At 45.6% G+C, this 24,309-nt stretch overlaps 1 protein-coding gene across 1 annotated transcript; it reads left to right on the top strand.

Moving 5' to 3' along the window:
• Positions 1-1,392: 1,392 nt before the first annotated feature.
• Positions 1,393-23,849, top strand: LOC137536550 (oocyte zinc finger protein XlCOF7.1-like). The gene is made up of 7 exons (XM_068258788.1): positions 1,393-1,459; positions 3,867-3,989; positions 5,640-5,774; positions 5,860-5,980; positions 6,606-6,703; positions 6,814-7,027; positions 21,754-23,849. Exons 1-7 carry the CDS (start codon positions 1,436-1,438, stop codon positions 23,013-23,015), a joined length of 1,977 nt encoding a protein of 658 aa, XP_068114889.1. The 5' UTR covers positions 1,393-1,435; the 3' UTR covers positions 23,016-23,849.
• Positions 23,850-24,309: the final 460 nt, after the last annotated feature.

Genomic DNA, 24,309 nt, shown 5'->3' with positions numbered 1-24,309 from the left:
AAAGAAAAATATGTCAACCTCCACATTCCTGTCACTCATTGGTCCTTTAAAAGGACAAGTGAAGCGAGCGTGCTATGGAGGCTGCCATATTTTTTTACCTCTTAAACAATACCAGTTGCCTGGCAGCCCTGCTGATCTATTTGGCTGCGGTAACACCAGGAGGAAGGAGGGGGGTGGAGATGAGTGACGCAGGGCTGCAAAGAGAGGAAGCCAAGCAGCCCTGCTTTCTTTACATGCCCGGCAGTATGAAGCAGGGCGAGCAGGTTGGCGAATTGCCATGGGAACATGTACAAAGCTGTGTGGCCACGGTTCCCAAGCTGATATTGGTTGGGAGTCAGTCGCCCCGCGCTCCAGGCGCCCTAGACACTGGCCTATGTGGCCTGTGCAGAAATCCAGCCATGATTCTGTGGGGTGGTCTCTTCTATGTAGTCCCCCATATATTAGTAATAATAGAAATGTATCGTCTTAAAACAGAAGGTAATTGTGATTATTCAAGTTCGAGTGAGCTCTGAGGTATCCGTGTCCCACGATGCATCACTGGTGAATATGCAAATAATCCTTTGTTGTCCCTGAAAGCTAGCCAAACCTCCAGGTCCGCTGGAATGCAATGATGTGCCCGCTTGTTAATTGTACAGAGCCCCAATAATACAACATGCATATAGACTGCTTCGGATTGGTTGATCCTCATCAGTGCATGGCATGGATTAGTGTGGCTCTATGGACAAGGGCTTGAAGCACCCAGAGTTACATATTACCCAGCAAGCTCATGGTGAAGTTGAATCAGAACTCCTAGGACTGTGTAATAGGCTACAAAGAACCTAAAAGCCCTTTTACTAAAATGCTATGCAGAGCAGAAGTTTGCCTTCTTAAAACAGAAGGTGTTTGTGTGATTATTCAGAGTGGAGTGAGCACTGAGATGTCTCCCACAATGCACGATAGTGGTGGTCTCTGACATGTAACCCCCACATTAGTAATACAATAACTGATAGTGGTGATCTGTGCTATGTAATCCACTATATTATTACATTTATTGGATTTATATGTTGGCAACATATTACGCATATATTGGCAATACAATCATTGATGTTGGTGGCCTCTGATACAGATACATACTCTATACAGGATGAGCTTCCTCTACCATAGTTCCTGCACCCTCTCTGTAAATAATACCTATAGGTATCATTACTGGGGAAGAAAGATCATTGGAAAAGCCTCTAATTGTTCCATCTCCAAACTACTGGAGGCTGCAATTACCACTTTCACCACAAGATGGAGACGTCGTAACACTGAGCAGCAGTCAGGAGGTGATGCTGGAACGCACAGAGAAGACGAGGTGGAACGCATAGGCCGGAAATGGTGTGTCCCTCACATAGGTAGTCCCGGTGAGAGGCAGTAGATGTAGAGAGCAGATAATGTGGCTGCTGTATAAGCGATAATGGCTGACATTCCTCACCAGCAGGTAAGTCCCCTCCAGGCACAGATGTGATTCTAGCCTATGATAGGTCAGCAAGTCCAGAGATCCCCCATGTAAAGAGGTCCTGTCACCCTCACACCTGAGCTGTGTACATTATAAAGGAGGGGGACCACTAGACACCAGGGAACTGTATAGTGGAGGGAGGGGACCACTGGACACCAGCAAACTGTACAGGGGGAAGATGGTGTCCAGTGAACAGGGCCATGCAGATGGGTCCTTACGTGAGGGGTGCTCAAATTAAAAAAGGGGCCTCGCAACGCCCTCCTCCACACCCCCCTCCTCGTTTCTGGCTAGGGGGTATTGGTTGCCATGTGGGTGCTGAATGCAGATGCTGGGTGCCATGTGGGTTCTGGTTATGGGTGGGTATCGAGTGTCATTCGGGTGTTGATTGCAAGTACTTAGTGCCATGTGAGAATGAGATCTGGGTGCAGGTACTGGATGTCGTACTTGGTGTGACATGGGTGCGAATACTTGGCGCCATGCCTGTACTGGGTGCTAGTGATGGGAATTTCGGCTCTTCTCAGAGAATCGGCTCTTCTGAATCGGCTCCCATGAAAGAGCCGTCTTTTACGGCTCTGAATCGGCTCTTCATTAAATATCACTAGACACCACTCAGAACCGGAGTAAAAGCCCCGCACCCGTCTCCATGACAACGCCAGACTGCTTATCTGACTGGGGCAATCCCTCCTGCTACTGCTCTGCTCCGCCCCATACACTCCTACACGCTGAAAGAGCAGGACTACATCTCCCAGCATGCCTCAGCGCCCTTTATCACAGAGCAAAGCAGAGCTGTGTGGGGCGGCTGAGGCATCGGCTCTTTTAAAACTGAGAACCGGCTCTTGTCGTTCGCAGCAAAGAGCCGGCTCTTAGAGCCGGCTCGTTCGCGAACGACCCATCACTACTGGGTGCTGGCTATGGGTGGGTTTTGGGCGTAACATGGGTTTTGAATGCAGATACTTTGGGTATGGGTACTGGTTAAGTGAGTACTTAGTGCATATAGTGGGGCCCATGTGGAGGTTGTGTGCAGGTACTGTACTGGGTGCAATGTCAGGCCTGGGTGCAGGAACTTAGTGTAACTATCCCCACAGCTGTTCCTGCACCCAGGCCTGACATTGCACCCAGCACACCTGCAAACAGCCTCCACATGGGCCCCACTATATGCACCAAGCACTCACTAAACCAGTACCCGTACCCATGTGAGCATGAGTATTGGGTGCCAGATATGGGGGGGAGTAGTGGATGTTGGGAGAAGTAGAGGTCAGTGTGGGCGCTGCAGGATGGGGAAGTCATTGGGGGAGGGAGAGGTCAGTTTAGGTGCTGGAGGAGGTCACTATGGGTGCTGCTGGGGACAGGAAGGGTACTGCTGGGGAAAGGAAGGGTGCTTCTGGGAGAGGGAAAAATCAATGTAGGTGCTGGAGGAGGGAGGGGGTCAGTGTGAGTGCTGGGGGAGGCAGGATCACTGCAGTGCTAATGCTGGGGAGGGAGAGGTCAGTATGGATGCTGGGGGAACTGCATAAAGGAGAGGGACCACTAGACACTCACACCAGGAAACTGTATAGGGGAGGGAAGGGACCACTGGACACCAGGGAACTGGACAACAGAATGCTATGTGTATATGAGGGAGTGGGGCCACTAGACACCAGGAAACTATGGGGAAAGAAGGATGGCTATTAGACTCCAGGGGACTGTATATGGGATGCAGTGAAGGAACTGGACACCAGGAAACTGTGTAAGGGATTCCAGGAGTTCACTAGACACCAGGGAATGCTGTATAGCGAAGGTGGACCATTAGACATCAGGGAACATTGTGCAGGGGGGAGGGGGTGACACCTAGACTACCAGAGAACTGTATAGGGGAAGGGAGGGGTAGGACACTAGACACCAGGGATCTGTATGGGGAGAGGGAGGACCACTAGACACCAGGGAACTGTATGGGGACAGGGAGGACCACTAGACACCAGGGAACTGTATATGTGAGGGGGGACCACTAGACACCAGGGAACTGTATAGGTGAGGGAGGAGGCATTATACACCAGGGAACTGTATAGAGTAAGGGGGCATTAGACACCAGGAAACAGTATAGGGGAGGGAGGGGGCCACCAGACACCAGGAAACTATATAGGGTAGGGAGGTGGGCAATAGACATCGGAGAACTGTGCTGCATCTATAGGAGACCTCTAGTCTTCCCCCATTCTGTAAACCCACAATATAAGAAACCACAAATATCTCCAGATCTCGTGTACTGTAGCCAGTGACCACCCTGGTTTTATGCAGCCATTTATTCATAACCCGACAGCAAAGATGGCTTCTCATTGGATCCTGTGACTGCAGATCTGACCTCCTCTACCTGCTGCTTTCCACTACATAATTCTCACATTATTTCCATCTACAGGCAGCAAGGGGGGCTTATCGAGATCACATGACCACATCATTGAGGATGTCCGAGGACCAGAGTCACCTGACTGAGAGGATATTCCACCTCACCCTGGAGATCATCTGCCTGCTGACCGGAGAGGTGAGGAGGATTCTGGGAGGTCACATGACGTCACTCTTAGGTCTATTAATAAAACACATCCCTAACTAGAGAGGTGAGGGGGATTCTGGGAGGTCACATGACATCACTCTTATCTCCATTAATAAAACACACAGGTGACTGGAGAGGTGAGAGGGATTCTGGGAGGTCACATGACATCACTCTTATCTCTAGTAATATAACATACAGGTGGCTGGAGAGGTGAGGGGGATTCTGGGAGGTCACATAACATCACTCCTATCTCTAGTAATATAACACACAGGTGACTGGAGAGGTGAGGGTGCATTCTGGGAGGTCACATGACGTCACTCTTATCTCTAGTAATATAACACAGGTGACTGGAGAGGTGAGGGGGATTCTGGGAGGTCACATAACATCACTCCTATCTCTAGTAATATAACACACAGGTGACTGGAGAGGTGAGGGTGTATTCTGGGAGGTCACATGACATCACTCTTATCTCTAGTAATAAAACACACAGGTGACTGGAGAGGTGAGGGGGATTCTGGGAGGTCACATGACATCACTCTTATCTCTAGTAATATAACATACAGGTGACTGGAGAGGTGAGGGGGATTCTGGGAGGTCACATAACATCACTCCTATCTCTAGTAATATAACACAGGTGACTGGAGAGGTGAGGGTGTATTCTGGGAGGTCACATGACGTCACTCTTATCTCTAGTAATAAAACACACAGGTGACTGGAGAGGTGTGGGGGATTCTGGGAGGTCACATTACATCACTCTTATCTCTAGTAATATAACACACATGTGACTGGAGAGGTGAGGGGGATTCTGGGAGGTCACATGACATCACTCTTATCTCTAGTAATATAACACACAGGTGACTGGAGAGGTGAGGAGGATTCTGGGAGGTCACATGACGTCACTCTTATCTCTAGTAATATAACACACAGGTGACTGAAGAGGTGAGGGGGATTCTGGGAGGTCACATGACGTCACTCTTATTTCTATTAAAGGATCACTATCAGGAAAAACTAACATTTCAAATATGTGAAAACACATACAAATAGGAAGTACGTTTCTTCCAGGGTGAGATGAGCCATAAATTACTTTTCTCCTATGCTGCTGTCAATTACAGTGGTTAGTAGAAATCAGACAGAACTGACACGTTTTGGGCTAGTCCATCTGTTCATGGGGGACTCGCAGCATGGCTTTTATTCTTTATAAAGACATTCCTGAAAAAAAGATTTATACAGAGATGCTGGCCAGCCTACCTGCTCACTGCACACATTTTTGGCAGTTAGGCGGAGCAATTGCCATTCACTAGGTGCTTCTGAAAATAAAACCCTGAGGTCCCCCATGAGGAGATGAGCTAGTCCAAAACTTGTCGGTTCTTTCAGATTTCTACTACCTACTGTAAGTGACAGCAATGCAGGAGAAACTTAATTTATGGCTCGTTTTCCTCTGGAAGAAATGTACTGCTTATTTGTACGTGTTTACCTGTATATTAAATTTTAATAAGACACACAGGTGACCGGAGAGGTGAGGAAGATTCCGGGGAATTACTTAACATCACTCTTATCTCCATTAATAAAACACAGCTGACCAGAGAGGTGAGGAGGATTCTGGGATGGTCATGTGACATTATTGTTGGTCTTTCCATACAGAGTTTTCCTCCAGTGAAGTCTGGTGATCATGTGACCATCACGGTGCCCCCACTTCACTCCCTGATATCTGAGGGACACAACAAGCAGAAGATTATGGAAATTACCAGGAAGATGATGGAGCTGCTGACAGGAGAGGTGAGCCGTGCTGGCAATTATGGGACATTATCCAGTAACAGCAAGGGGTATATCAGGGTGGTGACTGTATCATTGTGTGCGTCAGGTTCCCATTTGTCAGGATGTCAACATCTACTTCTCTCTGGAAAAGGAGATGTCTTTAGAGGGACATAAGGACCTTTACAAGGACGTCATGATGGAGAATCAGCCGCCCCTCAAACCACGGGGTAAGAGGAGACTTTAATTTCTTGTACAGGAGAGAGCAGTATGCAGGGTCCACCTAGATCCCTTATCATCTGATAAACACATAGAGACAATGTATTCAGTCAGTGTGTGTGTTTCCTACAGATGTATCCAGTAACAGAAACCCACCAAAGAGATGTACAGGTCCTCTTTATTTCCAGGATTGTCCATCTAGATCCCTCATCATCTGATAAACGCATTGAGACAATGGGCCTGATTCACAAAGTGGTGCTAACAGTTAGCACGCTGGTGAAAAGCCCTTTATCACGCCTAAACTCAGTTTAGGCATGATAAGTTTAGGTGTGATAAGTTTAGGCATGATAAGTTTAAGCACCAACTGCGTTAGCACCGCAGTGCACAGCTGATCAAAAGTTTTGCGCTAGCAAAGTCTGGTGCACTTCGCATAGAGTTTAATGGCGCTGCTTTGCGTGCGGGACTTTGCGCACGATCTAAACTTATCTAAACTTATCACACCTAAACTTATCACACCTAAACTGGCTTTTTAACCAGCGTGGTGCAATGGTTATCACGCCTAAAGTCTCTAACTGGGTTAGCACCGCTTTGTGAATCGAGCCCAATGTATTCAGTCAGTGTGTGTGTTTCCTGCAGATGTATCCAGTAACAGAAACCCACCAGAGAGATGCACAGGTCCTCTTTATTCCCGGGATTACCCACAGGAAGATCCCCCTACCCCCCACCATTGTCAGGTAGGTGGCACTGAAGGTCACCAGAGACCCCAAACTTTGTGACATTATGTTCTGCCATTTAACCCTTTTTTATTTGTGCTAACATATCATCTTTTATTATGTTGGCTTAGAAAGAAAAATTGCCTGATATAAAAGTAGACGGGGAGGAGGAGGAACCTACGTGTATAAAGGGTGATCAGCAGTCTATGGAGGAGGGGGACATAATGAGAATAATTAAAGAGGAAGAAGGAGAGACGTATGTGAGGAGTGATCAGCAGTCTATGGAGGAGAGTGACATGATGAGGACCAATAAAGAGGAAGATCTTGTTCCAGAAGGTAGAACAGGTTAGTGCCCAAGAGGAAAAGTGTTTATACCTCATTACAGGCACACTGTGCAGTCACATTACACACCACACCCCTATTACTTCTCACATTCCCTGTGTACATAGTGTGTTTATACCTCATTACAGGTACACTGTGCAGTCACATTACACACCACACCCCTATTACTTCTCACATTCCCTGTGTACATAGTGTGTTTATACCTCATTACAGGCACACTGTGCAGTCACATTACACACATCACACCCCTATTACTTCTCACATTCCCTGTGTACATAGTGTGTTTATACCTCATTACAGGCACACTGTGCAGTCACATTACACACATAACACCCTTATTACTTCTCACATTCCCTGTGTACATAGTGTGTTTATACCTCATTACAGGCACACTGTGCAGTCACATTACACACATCACACCCCTATTACTTCTCACATTCCCTGTGTACATAGTGTGTTTATACCTCATTACAGGCACACTGTGCAGCCACATTACACACATCACACCCCTATTACTTCTCACATTCCCTGTGTACATAGTGTGTTTATACCTCATTACAGGTACACTGTGCAGTCACATTACACACATCCCACCCCTATTACTTCTTACATTCCCTGTGTACATAGTGTGTTTATACCTCATTACAGGCACACTGTGCAGTCACATTACACATCACACCCCTATTACTTCTCACATTTTCTGTGTACATAGTGTGTTTATACCTCATTACAGGAACATTGTGCAGCCACATTACACACATCACACCCCTATTACTGCTCACATTCCCTGTGTACATAGTGTGTTTATACCTCATTACAGGCACACTGTGCAGTCACATTACACACATCACACCCCTATTACTTCTCACATTCCCTGTGTACATAGTGTGTTTATACCTCATTACAGGCACACTGTGCAGTCACATTACACACATCACACCCCTATTACTCCTCACATTCCCAGTGTACATAGTGTGTTTATACCTCATTACAGGCACACTGTGCAGTCCCATTACACACATCACACCCCTATTACTTCTCACATTCCCTGTGTACATAGTGTGTTTATACCTCATTACAGGCACACTGTGCAGTCACATTACACACATCACACCCCTATTACTCCTCACATTCCCTGTGTACATAGTGTGTTTATACCTCATTACAGGCACACTGTGCAGTCACATTACACACATCACACCCCTATTACTTCTCACATTCCCTGTGTACATAGTGTGTTTATACCTCATTACAGGCACACTGTGCAGTCACATTACACACATCACACCCCTATTACTCCTCACATTCCCTGTGTACATAGTGTGTTTATACCACATTACAGGAACACTGTGCAGTCACATTACACATCACACCCCTATTACTTCTCACATTCCCTGTGTACATAGTGTGTTTATACCTTATTACAGGAACACTGTGCAGTCACATTACACACATCACACCCCTATTACTTCTCACATTCCCTGTGTACATAGTGTGTTTATACCTCATTACAGGAACACTGTGCAGTCACATTACACACATCACACCCCTATTACTCCTCACATTCCCTGTGTACATAGTGTGTTTATACCTCATTCCAGGCACACTGTGCAGTCACATTACACACATCACACCCCTATTACTCCTCACATTCCCTGTGTACATAGTGTGTTTATACCTCATTACAGGCACACTGTGCAGTAAAATTACACACATCACACCCCTATTACTCCTCACATTCCCTGTGTACATAGTGTGTTTATACCTCATTACAGGAACACTGTGCAGTCACATTACACACATCACACCCCTATTACTCCTCACATTCCCTGTGTACATAGTGTGTTTATACCTCATTCCAGGCACACTGTGCAGTCACATTACACACATCACACCCCTATTACTCCTCACATTCCCTGTGTACATAGTGTGTTTATACCTCATTACAGGCACACTGTGCAGTCACATTACACACATCACACCCCTATTACTCCTCACATTCCCTGTGTACATAGTGTGTTTATACCTCATTACAGGCACACTGTGCAGTCACATTACACACATCACACCCCTATTACTTCTCATATCCCTTGTGTACATAGTGTGTTTATACCTCATTACAGGCACACTGTGCAGTCACATTACACACATCACACCTCTATTGCTTCTCACATTCCCTGTGTACATAGTGTGTTTATACCTCATTACAGGCACACTGTGCAGTCACATTACACACATCACACCCCTATTACTCCTCACATTCCCTGTGTACATAGTGTGTTTATACCTCATTACAGGCACACTGTGCAGTCACATTACACATCACACCCCTATTACTCCTCACATTCCCTGTGTACATAGTGTGTTTATACCACATTACAGGAACACTGTGCAGTCACATTACACATCACACCCCTATTACTTCTCACATTCCCTGTGTACATAGTGTGTTTATACCTTATTACAGGAACACTGTGCAGTCACATTACACACATCACACCCCTATTACTTCTCACATTCCCTGTGTACATAGTGTGTTTATACCTCATTACAGGAACACTGTGCAGTCACATTACACACATCACATCCCTATTACTTCTCACATTCCCTGTGTACATAGTGTGTTTATACCACATTACAGGCACACTGTGCAGTCACATTACACACATCACACCCCTATTACTCCTTACATTCCCTGTGTACATAGTGTGTTTATACCTCATTACAGGCACACTGTGCAGTCACATTACACACATCACACCCCTATTACTCCTCACATTCCCTGTGTACATAGTGTGTTTATACCTCATTACAGGCACACTGTGCAGTCACATTACACACATCACACCCCTATTACTTCTCATATCCCTTGTGTACATAGTGTGTTTATACCTCATTACAGGCACACTGTGCAGTCACATTACACACATCACACCTCTATTGCTTCTCACATTCCCTGTGTACATAGTGTGTTTATACCTCATTACAGGCACACTGTGCAGTCACATTACACATCACACCCCTATTACTTCTCACATTCCCTGTGTACATAGTGTGTTTATACCTCATTACAGGCACACTGTGCAGCCACATTACAAACATCACACCCCTATTACTTCTCACATCCCCTGTGTACATAGTGTGTTTATACCTCATTACAGGCACACTGTGCAGTCACATTACACACATCACACCCCTATTACTCCTCACATTCCCTGTGTACATAGTGTGTTTATATCTCATTACAGGCACACTGTGCAGTCACATTACACATCACACCCCTATTACTTCTCACATTCTCTGTGTACATAGTGTGTTTATACCTCATTACAGGCACACTGTGCAGTCACATTACACACATCACACCCCTATTACTTCTCACATTCCCTGTGTACATAGTGTGTTTATACCTCATTACAGGCACACTGTGCAGTCACATTACACACATCACACCCCTATTACTTCTCACATTCCCTGTGTACATAGTGTGTTTATACCTCATTACAGGCACACTGTGAAGTCACATTACACACATCACACCCCTATTACTTCTCACATTCCCTGTGTACATAGTGTGTTTATACCACATTACAGGACACTGTGCAGTCACATTTCACACATCACACCCCTATTACTTCTCACATTCCCTGTGTACATAGTGTGTTTATACCACATTACAGGACACTGTGCAGTCACATTACACACATCACACCCCTATTACTCCTCACATTCCCTGTGTACATAGTGTGTTTATACCACATTACAGGACACTGTGCAGTCACATTACACACATCACACCCCTATTACTTCTCACATTCCCTGTGTACATAGTGTGTTTATACCACATTACAGGACACTGTGCAGTCACATTACACACATCACACCCCTATTACTTCTCACATTCCCTGTGTACATAGTGTGTTTATATCTCATTACAGGCACACTGTGCAGTCACATTACACATCACACCGCTATTACTTCTCATATTCCCTGTGTACATAGTGTGTTTATACCTCATTACAGGCACACTGTGCAGTCACATTACACACATCACACCCCTATTACTTCTCACATTCCCTGTGTACATAGTGTGTTTATATCTCATTACAGGCACACTGTGCAGTCACATTACACATCACACCGCTATTACTTCTCATATTCCCTGTGTACATAGTGTGTTTATACCTCATTACAGGCACACTGTGCAGTCACATTACACACATCACACCCCTATTACTTCTCACATTCCCTGTGTACATAGTGTGTTTATACCTCATTACAGGCACTGTGCAGTCACATTACACACATCACACCCCTATTACTTCTCACATTCCCTGTGTACATAGTGTGTTTATACGTCATTACAGGCACACTGTGCAGTCACATTACACGCATCACACCCCTATTACTTCTCACATTCCCTGTGTACATAGTGTGTTTATACCTCATTACAGGCACACTGTGAAGTCACATTACACACATCACACCCCTATTACTTCTCACATTCCCTGTGTACATAGTGTGTTTATACCTCATTACAGGCACACTGTGCAGTCACATTACACACATAACACCCCTATTACTCCTCACATTCCCTGTGAATATAGTGTGTTTATACCTCATTACAGGTACATTGTGCAGTCACATTACCCATCACACCCCTATTACTTCTCACATTCCCTGTGTACATACCTCATTACAGGCACACTGTGCAGTCACATTACACACATCACACCCCTATTACTTCTCACATTCCCTGTGTACACAGTGTGTTTATACCTCATTACAGGCACACTGTGCAGTCACATTACACACATCACACCCCTATTACTTCTCACATCCCCTGTGTACATAGTGTGTTTATACCTCATTACAGGAACACTGTGCAGTCACATTACACACATCACACCCCTATTACTTCTCACATTCCCTGTGTACATAGTGTGTTTATACCTCATTACAGGCACACTGTGAAGTCACATTACACACATCACACCCCTATTACTTCTCACATTCCCTGTGTACATAGTGTGTTTATACCTCATTACAGGCACACTGTGCAGTCACATTACACACATAACACCCCTATTACTCCTCACATTCCCTGTGAATATAGTGTGTTTATACCTCATTACAGGTACATTGTGCAGTCACATTACCCATCACACCCCTATTACTTCTCACATTCCCTGTGTACATACCTCATTACAGGCACACTGTGCAGTCACATTACACACATCACACCCCTATTACTTCTCACATTCCCTGTGTACACAGTGTGTTTATACCTCATTACAGGCACACTGTGCAGTCACATTACACACATCACACCCCTATTACTTCTCACATCCCCTGTGTACATAGTGTGTTTATACCTCATTACAGGAACACTGTGCAGTCACATTACACACATCACACCCCTATTACTTCTCACATTCCCTGTGTACATAGTGTGTTTATACCTCATTACAGGCACACTGTGCAGTCACATTACACATCACACCCCTATTTCTTCTCCCATTCCCTGTGTACATAGCGTGTTTATACCTCATTACAGGCAAACTGTGCAGTCACATTACACACATCACACCCCTATTACTTCTCACATTCCCTGTGTACATAGTGTGTTTATACCTCATTACAGGCACACTGTGCAGTCACATTACACACATCACACCCCTATTACTTCTCACATTCCCTGTGTACATAGTGTGTTTATACCTCATTACAGGCACACTGTGCAGTCACATTACACACATCACACCCCTATTACTCCTCACATTCCCTGTGTTCACAGTGTGTTTATACCTCATTACAGGCACACTGTGCAGTCACATTACACACATCACACCCCTATTACTTCTCACATTCCCTGTGTACATAGTGTGTTTATACCTCATTACAGGCACAGTGTGCAGTCACATTACACATCACACCCCTATTTCTTCTCCCATTCCCTGTGTACATAGCGTGTTTATACCTCATTACAGGCAAACTGTGCAGTCACATTACACCCCTATTACTCCTCACATTCCCTGTGTACACAGTGTGTTTATACCTCATTACAGGCACACTGTGCAGTCACATTACACATCACACCCCTATTACTCCTCACATTCCCTGTGTACATAGTGTGTTTATACCTCATTACAGGCACACTGTGCAGTCACATTACACATCACACCCCTATTTCTTCTCACATTCCCTGTGTACATAGTGTGTGTATACCTCATTACAGGCACACCGTGCAGTCACATTACACATATATCACACCCGTATTACTCCTCACATTCCCTGTGTACATAGTGTGTTTATACCTCATTACAGGCACACTGTGCAGTCACATTATACACATCACACCCCTATTACTCCTCACATTCCCTGTGTACATAGTGTGTTTATACCTCATTACAGGCACACTGTGCAGTCACATTACACACAGCCCACCCCTATTACCTCTCACATTCCCTGTGTACACAGTGTGTTTATACCTCATTACAGGCACACTGTGCAGTCACATTACACATCACACCCCTATTTCTTCTCACATTCCCTGTGTACATAGTGTGTTTATACCTCAGTACAGGCACACCGTGCAGTCACATAACACACATCACACCCCTATTACTCCTCACATTCCCTGTGTACATAGTGTGTTTATACCTCATTACAGGCACACTGTGCAGTCACATTACACACATAACACCCCTATTACTCCTCACATTCCCTGTGAATATAGTGTGTTTATACCTCATTACAGGTACATTGTGCAGTCACATTACCCATCACACCCCTATTACTTCTCACATTCCCTGTGTACATACCTCATTACAGGCACACTGTGCAGTCACATTACACACATCACACCCCTATTACTTCTCACATTCCCTGTGTACACAGTGTGTTTATACCTCATTACAGGCACACTGTGCAGTCACATTACACACATCACACCCCTATTACTTCTCACATCCCCTGTGTACATAGTGTGTTTATACCTCATTACAGGAACACTGTGCAGTCACATTACACACATCACACCCCTATTACTTCTCACATTCCCTGTGTACATAGTGTGTTTATACCTCATTACAGGCACACTGTGAAGTCACATTACACACATCACACCCCTATTACTTCTCACATTCCCTGTGTACATAGTGTGTTTATACCTCATTACAGGCACACTGTGCAGTCACATTACACACATAACACCCCTATTACTCCTCACATTCCCTGTGAATATAGTGTGTTTATACCTCATTACAGGTACATTGTGCAGTCACATTACCCATCACACCCCTATTACTTCTCACATTCCCTGTGTACATACCTCATTACAGGCACACTGTGCAGTCACATTACACACATCACACCCCTATTACTTCTCACATTCCCTGTGTACACAGTGTGTTTATACCTCATTACAGGCACACTGTGCAGTCACATTACACACATCACACCCCTATTACTTCTCACATCCCCTGTGTACATAGTGTGTTTATACCTCATTACAGGAACACTGTGCAGTCACATTACACACATCACACCCCTATTACTTCTCACATTCCCTGTGTACATAGTGTGTTTATACCTCATTACAGGCACACTGTGCAGTCACATTACACATCACACCCCTATTTCTTCTCCCATTCCCTGTGTACATAGCGTGTTTATACCTCATTACAGGCAAACTGTGCAGTCACATTACACACATCACACCCCTATTACTTCTCACATTCCCTGTGTACATAGTGTGTTTATACCTCATTACAGGCACACTGTGCAGTCACATTACACACATCACACCCCTATTACTTCTCACATTCCCTGTGTACATAGTGTGTTTATACCTCATTACAGGCACACTGTGCAGTCACATTACACACATAACACCCCTATTACTCCTCACATTCCCTGTGTTCACAGTGTGTTTATACCTCATTACAGGCACACTGTGCAGTCACATTACACACATCACACCCCTATTACTTCTCACATTCCCTGTGTACATAGTGTGTTTATACCTCATTACAGGCACAGTGTGCAGTCACATTACACATCACACCCCTATTTCTTCTCCCATTCCCTGTGTACATAGCGTGTTTATACCTCATTACAGGCAAACTGTGCAGTCACATTACACCCCTATTACTCCTCACATTCCCTGTGTACACAGTGTGTTTATACCTCATTACAGGCACACTGTGCAGTCACATTACACATCACACCCCTATTACTCCTCACATTCCCTGTGTACATAGTGTGTTTATACCTCATTACAGGCACACTGTGCAGTCACATTACACATCACACCCCTATTTCTTCTCACATTCCCTGTGTACATAGTGTGTGTATACCTCATTACAGGCACACCGTGCAGTCACATTACACATATATCACACCCGTATTACTCCTCACATTCCCTGTGTACATAGTGTGTTTATACCTCATTACAGGCACACTGTGCAGTCACATTATACACATCACACCCCTATTACTCCTCACATTCCCTGTGTACATAGTGTGTTTATACCTCATTACAGGCACACTGTGCAGTCACATTACACACAGCACACCCCTATTACCTCTCACATTCCCTGTGTACACAGTGTGTTTATACCTCATTACAGGCACACTGTGCAGTCACATTACACATCACACCCCTATTTCTTCTCACATTCCCTGTGTACATAGTGTGTTTATACCTCAGTACAGGCACACCGTGCAGTCACATAACACACATCACACCCCTATTACTCCTCACATTCCCTGTGTACATAGTGTGTTTATACCTCATTACAGGCACACTGTGCAGTCACATTATACACATCACACCCCTATTACTCCTCACATTCCCTGTGTACATAGTGTGTTTATACCTCATTACAGGCACACTGTGCAGTCACATTACACATCACACCCCTATTACTTCTCACATTCCCTGTGTATATAGTGTGTTTATACCTCATTACAGGCACACTGTGCAGTCACATTACACATCACACCCCTATTACTTCTCACATTCCCTGTGTACATAGTGTGTTTATACCTCATTACAGGCACACCGTGCAGTCACATTACACACATCACACCCCTATTACTTCTCACATTCCCTGTGTACATAGTGTGTTTATACCTCATTACAGGCACACCGTGCAGTCACATTACACACATCACACCCCTATTACTCCTCACATTCCCTGTGTACATAGTGTGTTTATACCTCATTATAGGCACACCGTGCAGTCACATTATACACATCACACCCCTATTACTTCTCTCATTCCCTGTGTACATAGTGTGTTTATACCTCCATTACAGGGACACTGTGCAGTCACATTACACATCACATCCCCATTACTCCTCACATTCCCTGTGTACATAGTGTTTATACCTCATTACAGGCACACTTTGCAGTTAAATTACACATTACACCCCTATTACTTCTCACATTTCCTGTGTGCATAGTGTGTTTATACCTCATTACAGGCACACTATGCAGTCACATTACACATCACACCCCTATAACTTCCCACATCCCCTGTGTACATAGTGTGTATATACCTTATTACAGGCACAATGTGCAGTCACATTACACACATCGCACCCCAATTACTTCTCACATTCCCTGTGTACAAAGTGTGTTTATACCTCATTACAGGCACACTGTGCAGTCACATTACACATCACACCCCTATAACTTCCCACATCCCCTGTGTACATAGTGTGTATATACCTTATTACAGGCACACTGTGCAGTCACATTACACACATCGCACCCCTATTACTCCTCACATTCCCTGTGTACATCGTGTGTTTATACCTCATTACAGGCACACTGTGCAGTCACATTACACACATCACACCCCTATTACTTCTCACATCCCTATGTACATAGTGTGTTTATACCTCATTACAGGCACACCGTGCAGTCACATTACACATCACACCCCTATTACTTCTCACATTCCCTGTGTACATAGTGTGTTTATACCTCATTACAGGCACACTCTGCAGTCATATCACACACATCACACCCCTATTGCTTCTCACATTCCCTGTGTACATACCTCATTACAGGCACACTGTGCAGTCACATTACACACATCACACCCCTATTACTTCTCACATTCCCTGTGTACATAGTGTGTTTATACCTCATTACAGGCACACTGTGCAGCCACATTACACACATCACACCCCTATTACTCCTCACATTCTCTGTGTACACAGTGTGTTTATACCTCATTACAGGTACACCGTGCAGCCACATTACACATCACACCCCTATTACTTCTCACATTCCCTGTGTACATAGTGTATTTATACCTCATTACAGGCACACTGTGCAGTCACATTACACACATCACACCCTATTACTCCTCACATTCCCTGTGTACATAGTGTGTTTATACCTCATTACAGGCACACTGTGCAGTCACATTACACACATCACACCCCTATTACTTCTCACATTCCCTGTGTACATAGTGTGTTTATACCACATTACAGGCACACTGTGCAGCCACATTACACACATCACACCCCTATTAACTCTCACATTCCCTGTGTACATAGTGTGTTTATACCTCATTACAGGCACACTGTGCAGTCACATTACACACATCACACCCCTGTTCTTTCTCACATTCCCTGTGTACATAGTGTGTTTATACTTCATTACAGGCACACTGTGCAGTCACATTACACACATCACACCCCTATTACTTCTCACATTCCCTGTGTACATAGTGTGTTTATACATCATTACAGGCACACTGTGCAGTCACATTACATACATCACACCCCTATTACTTCTCACATTCCCAGTGTACATAGTGTATTTATACCTCATTACAGGCACACTGTGCAGTCACATTACACATCACACCCCTAATACTTCTCACATTCCTTGTGTACATAGTGTGTTTATACCTCATTACAGGCACACTGTGCAGTCACATTACACACATCACACCCCTATTACTTCTCACATTCCCTGTGTACATAGTGTGTTTATACCTCATTACAGGCACACTGTGCAGTCACATTACACATCACACCCCTATTACTTCTCACATTCCCTGTGTACATAGTGTGTTTATACCTCATTACAGGCACACTGTGCAGTCACATTACACATCACATCCCTATTACTTCTCACATTCCATGTGTATATACTGTGTTTATACCACATTACAGGCACACTGTGCAGTCACATTACACACATCACACCCCTATTACTTCTCACATTCCCTGTGTACAGAGTGTGTTTATACCCCATTACAGGCACACTGTGCAGTCACATTACACACATCACACCCCTATTACTTCTCACATCCCCTGTGTACATAGTGTGTTTATACCTCATTACAGGCACACTGTGCAGTCACATTACACACATCACACCCCTATTACAACTCACATTCCCTTTGTACATAGTGTGTATATACCTCATTACAGGCACACTGTGCAGTCACATTATGCACATCACACCCCTATTACTACTCACATTCCTTATGTGCTGTTTGCCTGTGTACAGTGCTATACAGTCTTTGTACAACCTGTATAGCATGTGTGTGTGTCTGTACAGTATGTTTAGTGTGTGTGTGTGTGTGTGTGTGTGTGTGTGTGTGTGTGTGTGTGTACAGTGTGCGTGTGTGTGCACGCGCATACATTGTGTCGATATAGTGTGAGTGTCTTTGTGTACTGTGTGTGTGTGTGTTTGCATGCAGTGTGTGCATGTCTCTACAGTGTATGTATGTGCAGTGTGTGTGTATAGTGTAGTGTGTGTATGTTATGGTCAGAACTCTAATTCTGGCCACTTCGGGTTGTGGCCGGACAGAATGCGAAGTGGCTGTGTTGCAGTGGCCAATGTTAGGAATTAAATTGATGGCGGCTCCTCCCCCTGCCTCCCTCCTCTCACTCGACTGTCTTGCAGCCAGTGGCAATCCAGCTCCTTTTTCTCCTCGATGGCTCCGGCTCCTCCCCCCTGCCGACTCCTATAACCTCCAGGCAGCTGCTATCCCCTAGCCACCTTCTATCTCCCCTCGCACACCCGAGTCATTCGTCACTGCAGGCAGCAAGCACTTGCGGTACTTCCCTGCAGTGACGAACGGTAGCGGGGAAGTGGGTGAGGGGGGAAGATACAGGGTGGGTAGGGATACCAGCAGCCAGTGGTGAGAGGAGGGGGCGGGGGGAAGAGCTGGAGCTGCAGGACTCTATGGACAGACTAGTGAGAGGAGGGAGGCAGGGGGAGGAGCCAGAGCCGGCATCAATTTCATTTCTAACATTGGCCGCTGTAACTCGGCCAGTGGTGAGAAGAGGGAGGCAGGGGAGGAGCCAGAGCTGCTGCAATAAATTAATTTCTAACACTGGCCGCTGTAACACTGCCAGTGGTGAGAGGAGGGAGGCAGGGGGAGGAGCCAGAGCTGCTGCAATAAATTAATTCCTAGCATTGCCGCTGTAACACGGCCAGTGGTGAGAGGAGGGAGGCAGGGGAGGAGCCAGAGCCGGCATAAATTTCATTTCTAACCTTGGCCGCTGTAACACGGCCAGTGGTGAGAGGAGGGAGGCAGGGGAGGAGTCAGAGCTGCTGCAATAAATTAATTCTAACCTTGGCCGCTGTAACACGGCCAGTGGTGAGAGGAGGGAGGCAGGGGGAGGAGCCAGAGCTGCTGCAATAAATTAATTCCTAACATTGACCGCTGTAACACGGCCAGTGGTGAGAGGAGGGAGGCAGGGGGAGGAGTCAGAGCCGGCATCAATTTCATTTGTAACCTTGGCCGCTGTAACACGGCCAGTGGTGAGAGGAGGGAGGCAGGGGAGGAGCCAGAGCTGCTGCAATAAATTAATTCCTAACATTGACCGCTGTAACACGGCCAGTGGTGAGAGGAGGGAGGCAGGGGAGGAGCCAGAGCCGGCATCAATTTCATTTCTAACCTTGGCCGCTGTAAAACGGCCAGTGGTGAGAGGAGGGAGGCAGGGGAGGAGTCAGAGCTGCTGCAATAAATTAATTCTAACCTTGGCCGCTGTAACACGGCCAGTGGTGAGAGGAGGGAGGCAGGGGGAGGAGTCAGAGCTGCTGCAATAAATTAATTTCTAACCTTGGCCGCTGTAACACGGCCAGTGGTGAGAGGAGGGAGGCAGGGGGAGGAGTCAGAGCTGCTGCAATAAATTCATTTCTAACCTTGGCCGCTGTAACACGGCCACTTCACATTCTGGCTGAGCAGAACCTGTGGTCAGACTTTGGGTACTGGTTGTAACATATACATGATGTGTATTGCATTCTGTATATATAGTCTGTGTGTGTGTGGAGGCATAGCTAGATGTTTCAGCGCCCGAGGACAAAGACAGTTATGCCCCATAGTGTAACGCCGGGCACCAGGCCGGAAAAGGGACAAGGCCATGTAACAGAATGTGGGGATGGTCCTACATGGAGCAAATCTACATGGCCTTCGCAGCAGGGTACATAGGCCTGCCCAGCAGAATGTCTGATGAAGCCCCTCCCCTTTAATACACATGCCTGGCACATGTAAACCAATGAATACCGATATTGGGCCATTATCACAGCGCCCCTAGAGGTGGTCATGAACAATACAATTTTCCGAATGATCGTTTAGAAATGATTATTCATATGATCGATCGCAAATGATGCTTTGGAGCCTCTAACAGACAAAAAGTCTGCTAGCCATTCCAGTCAGATTAATGAGATTGATCCAGTCAATCTGTATCGATTTTGTCCATTAGTGGTCCCAAACAATCATTCATACAAATAATCGTTTGTAAATGATGGCCCGGCAAATTGCATCAGTAGTGGCCACCTTGACATATTACCAATTAAGAGGGGGCAGCAGAAGAACAGATTAGTATCTATTTACTGCCATCTCCATTTGACATCCTGGTTTTTAAAAATAATACAATTTAATAGGTATTTGTGAATCTTGTGACATGCTTATTACAGCAATAGCCTCCTGCACCAGGTCATCTGCCTGTACTAGTTTGTAGCATTTTCAGAAAGCTCTATTAAGGACACTTTCTGTTAAGCAGATTTTTTCAAGTCCAAATAATAAATAACACCACAATGTAGCCAGGCAAAAGCATCTGTCAATGCATCAGACTACATGTCCTCCACCATACCTCCTTCCTTGCAGTTGCTGTTTCTATCACTGCAATCCTCCTGACACAAGACAGAGAGATGGAGAAGAGGGGTGACATTTTTTACGAGAACTGCGGCAGCGAAGCCACCAGCACATCAACTCCGATCCTCTCCTCTTCTTATCAATGAAGGTCAGGTCCGGCACATTACCGAGGAACATAACTAGCAGAGAGATGCAGACAGGCAGAAAGCCAGCTGAATTTGCACCTGACAATTGTTTTGAGAAGCAGGAAGGGGCAGATCTTCTTCCCTGCTCCCTCATGCTTTCTGCCTGTTCTCCGCCCACTCTCCACCCACTCTCCGCCTCCTTACAGCCCTCTTCTCCTCGATGATTATGAAAGGGGGACTGGTTGTTGGCGGGGAATAGGCGGGGATATAGCTGAAAGCATGAGGGAGAAGGAGAGACGATCTGCTCGTGCAGGCATGAGAGGATGTTGCGGTCTGATCCAGCGCCTACCCAGAGACTGAGTACAATATGGGTGTATGTGTGACACAACCTGCTGTTCTGTATCAGGCTGATGACTAGAGACTGCTGTAACAGGAAGTGATGATGTTTCTCTATTTGCAGCGCGGAGTCCCGGCATCAGGAACCTCTCAGAGACTCATCTCTCTGTATCCACAGACTGTACAACGGATGATGTCGTCAGGAGATATTCTGCAGGAGGAAACCTCATTGCACCAAATATCCAGCCCTCCCTCCTTCCTTTCTCCCCCCACCCCTCCAACCCTGGAGGGCCTGGAGCCTGGGTGCAGGGGGAGAGATTCTGCTGTTCTGTGTGTGGGAAACGTTTTAAAAATAAGTCCGTTTTTGTAACACATGAGAGATCGCACAAGGGCGAGAAACCATATTTATGTTCAGATTGTGGGAAATGTTTTGTAAGTAGAATACAACTTATGTTACACAAGAGATCTCACACTGGAGAGAAACCGTATTCTTGTACTGAGTGTGGGAAAAGTTTTGCACGGAAACCAGATCTTACCAGACATGTAAAATGTCATATGGGGGAGATGCCATATTGCTGTACTGAGTGTGGGAAATTATTTCAGGACAAAACAGTCTTTGAAATACATAAGAGATCTCATACAGGGGAGAAGCCATATTGCTGTACTGAGTGTGGTAAATGTTTTCGGGACAATTCAATCCTTGGCAGGCACAAGAAATCTCACACTGGTGAGAAGCCATATTCCTGTACAGAGTGTGGGAAATGTTTTATGTTCAAATCAGACCTTAGCAGACACCAGAGATCTCATACAGGTGAGATGCCATATTATTGTACTGAGTGTGAGAAATGTTTTATAAGTAGAACACAACTACAGTTACATCAGAGATCACACACTGGTGAGAGGCCTTTTTCCTGTACTGAATGTGGGAAATGTTTTATGCAGAAATCCCATCTTTCCAGCCATGTAAAATCTCATCTGGGGGTGAGGCCGTATTCCTGTACTGAGTGTGGGAAAGGTTTTATGCAGAAATCACATCTTGCCAGACATGTGGAATCTCATACGGGAGAGAGTCTGTATTCCTGTGCCGAGTGTGGGAAATGTTTTCTGTGGAAATCACATCTTACTAGACATGTGATTTCCCACACCGGAGAGAGGCCATTTTCTTGTACTGAGTGTGGGAAATGCTTTTTGAGGAAATCGCACCTTACGAGACATCTAACATCTCATGTAGGGAGTGGCCATATTCCTGTACCGAGTGTGGAGAATGAGTTTTGTTTAAACGAGACCTTGGCATACACCAGAGATTGCACACAGGTGACAGGTGATGTTGCTGTGCTGAGTGTGGGAAGTGATTTGAACGGAAATCAATTTTTGTTCAACATCTGACATCTCATATAGGAGAGAAGCCAGCTTGCTGTACTGAGTGTGGGAAATGTTTTGCGTAGAGAATGCTGCTGAAATCCCACAATGGAGAGAAAGTGTTTTCGTAGAGAGTGTGGGAAATGATATTGTAAGAAGTCGTTCTTCCTCAGTATTCCTTTCAGGATAAATTATTCAGGACTAGCTCCTCCCCAGATACAGGGACCGCCCCATAATCACATGGTTAGTTCCCCCTCAGGTGCTGTTACTTCCTGGGTGCGGGGGGTGTTGGGACCTGCTGTTAGCCAGCTCTAGCCCCTCCCCTTTGATCCCGCCTCCTTCTGGCTCATTGGATGAGACATCTATAAAGCAGGAAGTTCTGGGAGGCGGGGAAGCCATTGCACACACAGAGCAGCTGGAGGTTTCAGGGTAAGAGTGCTTTGCATACCGAATGTTCTGCATGTTCATCTGATTCAGGATGTTGTTATTATTTTTTAATGATTTATATAGTGCCAACATCTTCTGTAGTGCTGTACAAAAACAAATAGTGGGGAGCATAGATACATGAGATGTTGAAAACTCTGTAATATCAGCACTTCCAGCAATACAAACACATACATTCCACCAAACCCACCATAGTCCCTTTCTCTTATCCTAACAACTATACCAACCCCTGCTATGCCACCAATCCCACCATATACATCCAGAATGGTCTCCTCTTACCCCAAGCACTATACCGGACCCCCACCATGCTACCAATCCCACCACACACATCCAGAATGGTCTCCTCTTACCCCAAGCACTATACCGGACCCCCACCATGCTACCAATCCCACCATATACATCCAGAATGGTCTCCTCTTACCCCAAGCACTATACCGGACCCCCACCATGCCACCAATCCCACCATATACATGCAGAATGGTCTCCTCTTACCCCAAGCACTATACCGGACCCCCACCATGCTACCAATCCCACCATATACATCCAGAATGGTCTCCTCTTACCCCAAGCACTATACCGGACCCCCACCATGCCACCAATCCCACCATATACATGCAGAATGGTCTCCTCTTACCCCAAGCACTATACCGGACCCCCACCATGCTACCAATCCCACCATATACATCCAGAATGGTCTCCTCTTACCCCAAGCACTATACCGGACCCCCACCATGCCACCAATCCCACCATATACATGCAGAATGGTCTCCTCTTACCCCAAGCACTATACCGGACCCCCATCATGCCACCAATCCCACCATATACATGCAGAATGGTCTCCTCTTACCCCAAGCACTATACCGGACCCCCACCATGC

This window comes from Hyperolius riggenbachi, chromosome 10 (genome assembly GCF_040937935.1).
Source record: "Hyperolius riggenbachi isolate aHypRig1 chromosome 10, aHypRig1.pri, whole genome shotgun sequence".
Taxonomy (NCBI): Eukaryota; Metazoa; Chordata; class Amphibia; order Anura; family Hyperoliidae; genus Hyperolius; species Hyperolius riggenbachi.
This window is presented reverse-complemented; position numbering and strand designations above follow the sequence as displayed.